Raw genomic sequence first — 10,073 nt, forward strand, 5'->3', positions numbered from 1 at the left:
GCCAGCCTCCAGCTCACCCTCCTCTGCCCGCAGATATTCCAGGCCTACCTGGCCTTCCAGGAGCTCCGAAATGATGCCCCGGTCCCCTACAAGCGCTCCCTGGATGAGGGCGGCGTGGTCCTGACCTCCCTCTCCCCGCCATCCGCCGCCAGCGCGGTCAACACGCCCACCACCGGCCCCCACGGCCCGAGCTACGCCAGCTCCTCCCTGTCCCCCTATCTGAGCACCCCGAAGGCCCCCCGCCTCGCCATGATGCCCGACAACTAGAGAGCCTCCTCTACACCAGTAAAGACAGAATCCTCCCTCCAGAAGGGTTTCGGAAAACAGCCCTTTTCCTCTCACGTCTGTTCCTCTCCGGTCCCTCGGGCGGCCAGGGGTCTCCTTGAGAGGAGGGTGTCTCTGCGGCAGGTCCCATTTCCATCCCACCTCCCGGACTCTCCATCCGAGTGTCACTTTTTTTTTTAAGTTTTTTTTGTATTTGTTTGCTCCAGGTCTTAGTTGCGACATGTGAGATCTTTAGTTGCGGCGTGGGAGCTCTGAGTTTTGGTGTGTGAGATCTAGTTCCCTGACTTGGGAACGAACCCAGGCTCCCGGTGCCGGGAGCATGGAGTCTTAGCCATTGGCCCCCCAGGGAAGTCCCTTGGGTGCCCTCTTGACAGCTACGGACGGTGATGGGAGGGAAAGGAAACCCTTCTTTTGGGCCTGCGCACAGTGAGCCCTTTACCGCTCGCACTGGCCACGGGAGGGAGGCAGGAGGTGCCCCGCTGTCCAGCCGAGGAAGCTCAAGTTCACAGACAAGATGCTTCCACCGCTGGAGAGGGCGCCAAGGAGAACCAGGGCGAACACTCAGCCCCCCCACCCCACAGCTGTCCAGCGAGGGCCCACACTCTTTAACTCACCCCAGTGACAAGATACCCAACTCCTCAGCTCAAAACCATGCTGAGTGAGGACTAAAGGATGACAAGTCCCTGACCTACATCAGAGGAGATACTCGTCTTCAAATATTTGAAAGCTTGTTTGGGGAGAAAGGAAGGAATCCTCTAGAACCCCAAAGCTGCTCAGGGTCTTGTGCTCGGGTCACAAGACTCTCAGCAGGTGACTCCAATGGGTAAAGCACCCATGAAGGGAGTGGTGGGGGCCAGGAAGGGGCAGCCTTCACTCAGCACCCAGCGTTCAGCACAGTGGCCCAGGATGTCTAGGGCAGTGCTGTCCAGGACTTGCCTGGGTGTCCAGCCATTAGGCCTGTGTTGCCACTGCAGGGGGCATGGGTTTGATCCCTGGTCAGGGAACTAAGATCCCACAAGCAGCAGGGCAGCCAAAAAAAAAATAGAACAGTGCTGTCCAAAAGAAGTCAAATTTGAGCCTTGGTGTCAGGGAAATGGGGCATTTAAATTTGTCCCCTGGCCACAGGGTGAAAAGTTGAATGAGACAAGTGAAATGAATATACATTTTATTTAACCCACCTGGTGGCTCAGATGGTAAAGAATCTGCCTGCAATGCGGGAGACCCAGGTTCGATCCCTAGGTTGGGAAGACCCTCTGGAGAAGAAAATGGCAACCCACTCCAGTATTCTTGCCTGGACAATTGTGTAGACAGAGGAGCCTGGCAGGCTACAGTCCATAGGGTTGCAAAGAGCTGGACACAACTGAGCAACTAACACACATATCCAAAATATTATCATTTCAACATATCATCAGTATAAAGTCACTAGCCAGATAGCTTACATTCTCGGGCATTGAGTTCTTTAAATCCTTCATGTATCTTACACAGACAGCACACCCTGACGTGGGGCGACCAATTTCAAGCACTAACGGTCACCGTATTGAACGGTGTAGCTCTAGAACCTTCTGGTATTTCTAGAACAACTGGACATCCATTTATTTTTATGTAGGATAGGTTGGCAATGAATACAAAAACAAAGGAAGTTTAATGTTATGCCAGCAAAACCAAACACACCCACACAAGGGCCATGGTGGCGGCAGAGGGCTCACTTACAGATTGGGCAAAGGGATGTGAGTTGTGGGGAGTCCAACATGGGCTCCGTGGTCCCCGTTTTTTTGTTTCACGCATGGCAGTGCTCAGTGCTAGGGGTGCAGAAATAAACAGGCTGTGGTCCCTATGGGCACTTGGAGGAAGAAGCAACCGTGCAGAGGGCAGGCTTCCAGCATGAGAAACAGAAGGAACCCCCAAGCTCTGGTCCTCACCCTGTCACTGGCTGAATCACCTTGGACGGGTCACTTAATGTCTCTGGGCCCGCGCTGGGCTGGTTGTCAAACCAGAGCCTCGGACCGGATTTAGATCAATGGTTTGCAGACTGTGGTCGAAAACACGCGTGCTCCCAACCCTGAATCAACTGAAGCAGGCCTGCTCCTCCATCTTCCGTGTGAGGCTTCTGGGCTTAGAAAGGAAGGAAGAACATCTGCAAAACTCCACAGCAGTGGCTAAGCACCCGGGATCCAGCAGCAGGAAACTGGGGTGCCTACACCACCTTGGCCACTCGCACCCCCGCTGAGCCTCGGTTTCCTCCGCAGCAAAGGGAGGGGGCTCTGAGGGTCCCTGCGGGCTCACCCGTGTAACACTCTGCCTGGTGCTCATGAAATGCTCAGAAACGCCAGCTCCTTGCCTCTTGAAGCTTCCAGAGCCAGCCTACAGGAGAACCGAGGCTGGTTAAGGAAGGTCTTAGGGGACATGTAGGGGATCTGGCAGAATCCAGGGCAAAACTCCAAAGGCTGACAAGGGCCAGGCAGGTAACATGAGTGAAGGAAACAGATCAGATGTGAAGCCAGTCTGGAGGGAAACACAGAAAGTACTCACTTTCCTTTGAACTTCACAGCACAAAACCACAAGACAACAGCATCAGCCCAATAATAGATGGTCAACCCCTCAGCCAAGTCCCGGGGACTAGAGGGGGAGGGGATGGGAGTCAGGGGGAGGTGGGGGCGGAGTTCGCGTCCCAGCCATTCATTCCAGCCATCTGCTGCCACCCAGAAATGAGGACCCGGCATTGTCAGATTGACGGATTTTTTTTCAAGAGGAGCCAGAAATCTCGATTTTAATGGGAAAATCTGGTGTTTAAAGGCTGGCAACCAATTCAGTTTTTTTTTTTTTTTTCTTAAAGAAAACATAAAGCAGTTCCACACAATGAAAAATGACGGGGGGACGGGGGCGGGGGGCTGTCCCTTGGTGACTTTCAAATCACAGACTCTGGAAGGCTGTCCTCTGCCACCCTGAGATTAGGGAGAACTAACTGTCAGGGAAGTGGTGTGCCAAGACAAGAAGAATCTTTGAGATCTTTTCTTCCTCCAAAACCTCTTCCCCGGTGGTCAGGGTGCAGCTAGTCTCAGGGAGCCCAGTTTCTTGTCTTCCTGCTCCTCCCAGGCCTGGGTCTCCTGCCAACAGTGGTCAGGATAAAGCGGAAGCAGAGAGAGAGGGGCCGGGGTCAGGGGTACCCCAACAAACACCAGAGAGAGGGCAAGGAGTAGCAAAAGAGAGGCATCATTTTCCTCAGTTTATTTCAAGAGAACAAAGAATCAACCTTCAGTTCTGTACAAAAATGTGACCCCTCGGGCCAACCCCTCTCCCACGCCCCGCTAAATTGCCAAAAAAAAACCCCAAAATTCAAATTCTGGAAAAAATTACTATGAAAAATCAGGGGAGAACTTCCTCCCCTCCTCCCTCTCCCCAGTGCAAAAGTTTGGGGGGCGGGGGGTGGATGGGGGTGTGTGTTCATGGCCATGGTCAGAGGTCCGGCAGGCAGGCAGGTGTCAGGCGGGTTTCAGCAGAGTTAGTGTTTGGCGACCAGTGGGGCTGGAGATGGGGTGGAAGGTGGGGTGGTAGGATCCAGAAGGAAGCCAAGGGGCTCAAGGGAGGGGAAAGATCTCCAACCCTGCCTCACCCCACAGGACACTTTAAAACAGTTTATAAAAATCGGAGCCGGAGAGTAAGAAGAGAAAGGAGTCATCAGAATCAAAAACTAAATAGTGGAAAGATTTTTTTTTTTTTTCTTCTCTAAAAGGCAAAAAACTACAAACAGCCCAGGTCCTGAGCTCCCCCAACACCTGGGTCCTCCACCGCCCCCCTGAAACCCGGCAGGTGTGGAGCTGGGGAGCCGGGAGAGGTGGGTTCTTAAAAAAGTCACCCCTGGACCGGAAGGCTCTTCATCTCACGTCGCCGCCTTCCGCTGCCTCTCGCCGCTGCTGTCCCAGAGATGGAGACGGCCCGGGGCTACGCTGGCAAACTCAGCTTCTTCCCCTTTAGGACTGTGAAGAGAGGGGCGGGGGAGGGCATGACCACGGGGCCCCTAAAAAGGGGACAGCCTCCCACACCCACACCAGGGGCTGGACGCTGGGCTGGCAGGGGCAGCCTCCGGAGTCCGGATTAGCCATGGCGGGGGATCAACCTGAATTACTGAGGGTTGAGGCTGAGGGACTGAGTCATGGACCCATTTCTCCTAACACTGGCTTCTCCTCTTCCATCCTGGAAGGACTCCTGGGCCTGGAGGCCTTGGATCTCTGATGGGCAGTGGGCAAAACCAGCCCCTGCTTCTGCTCTCCCTGCCAGGAATCCTGGGCTGCCTCCAAGCCTCTGCCCTCCAGTCTCCTCTTCCCTTCCTGCTAACTGACTGGGGACCTAGCTTTTAATTACCATCTCTAAGAGGCCTCCCCCAACCGCCCACCCCCTTGTATGGTAACCCCCTCACTCTCCACCAACACCTCCCTGGTCCCTTTCCATCTCTGCTCTTCTCACTGTTTGCAGTCATTTCTCTTGTTCATTCGTCCCACACCCTCTCGCCACCCCCCTCCACACACACACATTATAATACAAAAAAGGAGGAGAGGGCTTCATCCATCTTTCCCCCTATGGTAGTATCTCAGAGCCTCGACCTGGCAGTATCTCAGAGCCTCGCCCTGGCCACGGACATAGAAAGTGTTCCCCAAATTTGCTGGTTGACTGACTGACTGACTGAATGAATGAATGAATCTTGGTGGGCTGGAGTCCCTGAGGGTGAGGACAGAGATCAATTAGCAGAGAAGAAGCCCTCCCTTCCCTGAGCAATGCTGGGGCTGCTGATTTCGGATCTGTTAACAGGTGTGAGACAGAGAGACAGTGGGTCTGGGACCTCAGGGCAGGAGAAAGGGCTTAGGAGAAATCCCAAGAGAAGAGAATCAGAGGCCACCCCTGACCCTCTCTTTGGGGCAGAGGAGATGGAGCCAGGGCCCCAGGGGAGGGAGGGCAGGGCTGGAGAAGGTGTAGGCTCCCTCCCGCACCGCCTCCCCGCCAGCTACCTTTGGTGATGTAGAGGTAGAAGAAGTCGCAGTAGAGGACCGTCTGGACCAGGCCCGCCACGATGGCGATGAGGTCAAAGAAGCCCTCGAAGTGGTAGCGCCAGATCCAGTTGAAGAGATAGAGCGTGCGGTAGACGCCCAGCGCAAACAGGTAGTGGCTCGTGATGGTCTCCGCCTCGCCCGTCTTGCTCACCATGAACAGCTGCGGCAGGATGGCCACCGACTCCAGGTAGATGGAGAAAGTCCAGAGGATCTATGGGGGAGGTGGAGGGGGGGGGCGCGTGCCGGGGAGTTGGCGGCAGAGGGCAGGGAGGGAGGGAACAGGGCGGAAGAGAAAGGGGAGGACACGGGGTGTGTTGGTTACAGTGACACGGGAGAGCGGATAATGGGGGTCACGATGCCTGCCGGGCACTCCCCGTGTGCCAGTGACCACTCTGCCCACCCCACACGTATTCTGTCCATCCCCACAATAACCCATGAGAGAGGTAAAATTACTAGCATTCTCCCCTCCTTTATTTTTCGCCGAGTCACGTGGCTTGCAGGACCTTAGTTCCCTCCACCAGAGACCAAACCTGGGCCTTGACAGTGAAAGTGCTGAGTCCTCACCACTGGACCACCAGGAAATCCCCAGCATTCCCTCCTACAGATGAGGCAACTGAGGCTCAGGGACAGTAAGAGACACGCCCAGGATCACAATGCTAGAGAGTGGCAGAGCTGGGATTTGAACAAAGAGTTCAGAGCCGGTATTCAGAGCACTTGGCAATTACGCCTCTCCCAAGGGAAGACCCGACTTCCCTGGTGGCTCAGACGGTATAAAGCATCTGTCTACAATGCAGGAGACCCGAGTTCGAGCCCTGGATTGGGAAGATCCCCTGGAGAAGGAAATGGCAATCCACTCCAGAACTATTGCCTGGAAAATCCCATGGACAGAGGAGCCTGGTAGGCTACAGTCTATGGGGTTGCAGAGAGTTGGATACGACTGAGTGACTTCACTTCAAAGAAGGACCAGGTTGGAATCTTGGCTCTGAGACTTCCCTTCTATGAGACCTTGGGCAAGACAGCCAGATTCTTAGAGCCTCCACCTCCTTCTCTCTAAAGTGGGGGTGATTTTCCTGCCCTGGTAGGGGCAACCTTCAATGTGCAAGCTTGAAAGACATAAATCAGACCGTGTCACTTTCTGGCTCAAAACCCTCCAGTAGCTGCTTCTTATCACATCCAGAATAAAACCCAAGTTCCTAACCTTGGCTCTAAGTTCCTAACCTTCAAGGCTCTCCTTGATCCAGCTTCATCTCCGAGTCCCTCCAGGCTACGACGGACTACCCAGGCCTTGTCTGGTTCTCCAACACACCAGCCTCCTTCTGCTCCAGGACCTTTGCACTTGCTGTTCCTGCAGCTGTCCCCCCAGACAGTCACATCCTGCCTCTTCCACCTCTTTCCAACCTCAGCTCATCAGCGAGGTCCTCCTTGACCATCCTCCCCCAGGACTGTCACATCCCCTGTCTTGTCTTCCTCCCTGTCACATCCCCTTCCTCATCGGACTGTGAGCTCCGTGAGGCCCAGGAGCCTACACCTTGGGCACTCTGTGGGCCCAGCCCCTGGCATAATGCCTGCAACCTACTCCATGCCTGGATGAATGCACGAGAGGATGGGAGCGAGGTCCCCAAGTGCTTGTCATGGGCCACCATTCAGGGAGCTCTGACCATCATTTGCAAGCAGAACAGGGCATCATAGGAGGGAGACCAAGAGAGGGAAGACAGCTGCTGGCCCCTTTTCAGTCCCCAGTTTCCTGAAAGCCCCACCTGGGGTGACTTGTGAGGTGTCAGTTCACTGAAACCTCCACTCAGACAACACCACCAGCTGGCAGGTGTGATTCCTCCTGGCTGGTTTTGGTTTGTGGGAGCGAAGTGGCGACCATCAGGATGTATTTCTAAGAACTGACATTTATATAGCATTTACTACATTCAAGACACTGCTCTATGCACCTTACAGCTACTAACTGGCTTATGCCTTAACCCTATGAGCTAAGACCTATTGTTATCCCCCTTATACAAATGAGAAGACCGAGGCCCATGGGATCAGTAACTTGTCCAAGGCCACACAACTGAGATGTGGGTAGAAACAGATTCCTATCCTGGCAGCTAGACTTCAGGGTTTGTTCCCATAATCACTCAGAATCCACCAGCAAGGTTCTCGGTAAATCAGGTTACTTGAGGCTCTCAGGAAACATGCCCATAAAATGGATATATACCCAATTCCTAGCCTTGGGGAATAGAATCATGACAAAAAAGGAGAGAAAAGGTCTGTTGTATTTTTACTTGATCTATTCATGACGTCTGAATTTTTAAGGAATCCTTTCCTTCTATAATTAAAAAAGTTTTTCCGCATGCACCCAATGCTAGCAAGGGTATTTTTTTTTTTTTTTTAATTGGAGGTAGCATGGCTTTAGGACTTCCCTGGTGCCTCCGACGATAAAGAATCTGCCTGTAATGCAGGAGACCAGGGTTTGATCCCTGGGTCAGGAAGATACCCTGGAGAAGGGAATGGCAACCACTCCAGTATTTGTGCCTGAAGAATCCCATGGACAGAGAAGCCTGGCAGGTATAGTCCGTGGGACTGCGAAGAGTTGGACATGACTAAGTGACTAACAAAGCACGCGTTTTGAAAGCAGGCGAACCTGGGTTCAAATTCTGTGAGGCCTCACCTCTGAGCCTCACCTTGCATGCTAAACTGCTTCAGTCGTGTCCGACTCTGTGCGACCCCATGGACTGTAGCTGGCCAGGCTCCTCTGTCCATGGGATTCTCTAGGCAAGAATACTGGAATAGGCTGCCATACCCTCCTCCAGGGGATCTTCCCGACCCAGGGATCGAACCTGCATCTCCTGCATTGGCAAACGGGTTATTTACCACTAGTGCCAGCTGGGAGCCTCACCTTAGTCCTAGAAGAAAGAGGGATGACGAGGTCTGCTTCCTCAGGTGGCGAAGGAATCAGATGGGATGATGTCGGATTTGCGCAGAGCCAGACATAGATTTGGTGCCAATACTTTGCACAAGTGACTGCCTTCTGAATGAGGGAACCACCCAACCAAACCACCCAACCTGGAGTCAAGAAGCCTAGATCCTGGTCCAGCCTCTTCTGCCTAGAGCAAGCGCCACTGCCTTCCTCCAGCCTCAGTCTCCCTGCCTGTAGAATGGGTCCAGCTCAGTGAGTGCTCCATGCAAGATGATGGTGATCAGAAGTTTCCCAAGTCCAGACCCTGCAACTAACCTTTGGATTTCCTCCTTCTGACATTTCTGGGGCACTCGGGCCAAAGTTACCCCTCAATCAGGTTTGTCAAGACTGCAGGATGCTTTTAGAAATAGATTTGGAATCTGTAGCCAAAACTGTCAAGTGAGACATCTCAGGAAAACTCCTGAATTATAGTTTCTGTTGAAAACATCAGCAAAGCAGGGGCGGCTTGCGGGAATCTTAGTTTTCCAACCAGGGATCAAATCCGCGCCCCTTGCCTTGGAAGTGCAAAGTCTTAACCACTGGACCACCAGGGACGTTCCAGAGCCAGCTTCTTACAAGCAGGAGTGAGTGGTACTGGGGGAGGAAAGACTGCTCTGAATTTGATTCCTGCCAGGCCCCTGGAGGCAGGAGATGGCAGACTGACCACAGTCCCTCTCAAAATTACTCCCAGGAAACTGTATAGCTCCTACCAAAATACCAGGCAATAAAAACCACGACAGCTAGCCTTTAGGAGTAGAAGTATATATACACTTGGCCCAAAGCACTGCAACGATCATGGACAACACTTCCTGCCTACTGCCAGACATTGTGCTTTATCAATATCAATCCCGAGTTAGAACCTATGAAGTAGGAACTATCCCCATTTTACAGATGAGAAAACTCAGACATAGAGAAATTACATGACTTGCCCAAAGTCCCACAGCTTCTAAAGTGTTAGTCGCTCAGTCATGTGCAAGCATTTGTGACCCCATGGATTGTAGCCCGCCAAGCTCCTCTGTCCATGGGATTTCCCAGGCAAGAACACTGGAGTGGATTACCATTTCCTCTTCCAGGGGATCTTCCCTACCCAGGGACCAAACCCTGGTGTCCTGCAATGCAGGCAGCTTCTTTACCATCTGAGCCACCAGGGAAGCCCTGGGCTTCAAATCCCGGCTCTCTGGTTCTAAAGTCCCTGTGTAAGCGATGCTGGCTAATCTCAGGAAATCCTCACAGTGACCTAATCTTAACTTTACAGACAAGGAAACTGAGGCACAGAAAAGTCAAGTTCCATGCGCAAGGTCATGCTAATAGAAAGTAACAGATCCAAATCCAAGTAGCCTGGCCCCCTAGAGCCCCTATTTCCAACTCCTGAACTATTCATTAGGCCGATGATTTTGGAAGAGTCATTTTGACTCCCCAAGCCCCAGTTTCCTATCTATAAAACGGGGCTGCTGTGAAAAGTAAAGCGATGACATGTGTGACACGCTCAGAGCAGCGTCTGGTGCTTGGTGAGTGCTGCTGCCATGACCAGAGAAGGCAATGGCACCCCACTCCAGTACTCTTGCCTGGAAAATCCCATGGACGGAGGAGCCTGGTAGGCTGCAGTCCCTGGGGTCGCTAAGAGTCGGACACAACTGAGCGACTTTACTTTCACTTTTCACTTTCATGCATTGGAGAAGGAAATGGCAACCCACTCCAGTGTTCTTGCCTGGAGAATCCCAGGGACAGAGGAGCCTGGTGGGCTGCTGTCTATGGGGTTGCACAGAGTCGGACACAACTGAAGCGACTTAGCAGCAGCA

General features: G+C 53.0%; 2 protein-coding genes across 2 annotated transcripts in view; one reads left to right on the top strand and one right to left on the bottom strand.

Annotated features, from left to right (window-relative positions):
* Positions 1-326, top strand: part of SYNGR4 (synaptogyrin 4) — a 10,155-nt gene extending 9,829 nt beyond the window's left edge. The window contains exon 5 of the mRNA XM_010849551.1: positions 34-326. Within this exon, the coding sequence (XP_010847853.1) occupies positions 34-267 (234 nt within the window). The 3' untranslated portion in view covers positions 268-326. The remainder of the gene's footprint in view (positions 1-33) is intronic.
* Positions 327-3,479: 3,153 nt separating this feature from the next.
* The window catches only part of KDELR1 (KDEL (Lys-Asp-Glu-Leu) endoplasmic reticulum protein retention receptor 1), an 8,411-nt gene continuing 1,817 nt past the window's right edge, over positions 3,480-10,073 (bottom strand). Inside the window, exons 4-5 of the mRNA XM_010849552.1 lie at positions 5,286-5,538; positions 3,480-4,259 (exon numbers count right to left, since the gene is read on the bottom strand). Of these exons, the coding sequence (XP_010847854.1) occupies positions 4,225-4,259; positions 5,286-5,538 (288 nt within the window). The 3' untranslated portion in view covers positions 3,480-4,224. The remainder of the gene's footprint in view (positions 4,260-5,285; positions 5,539-10,073) is intronic.

Source organism: Bison bison, unplaced genomic scaffold (assembly GCF_000754665.1).
Source record: "Bison bison bison isolate TAMUID 2011002044 unplaced genomic scaffold, Bison_UMD1.0 scf7180017864285, whole genome shotgun sequence".
In the NCBI taxonomy this organism is placed as follows: Eukaryota; Metazoa; Chordata; class Mammalia; order Artiodactyla; family Bovidae; genus Bison; species Bison bison.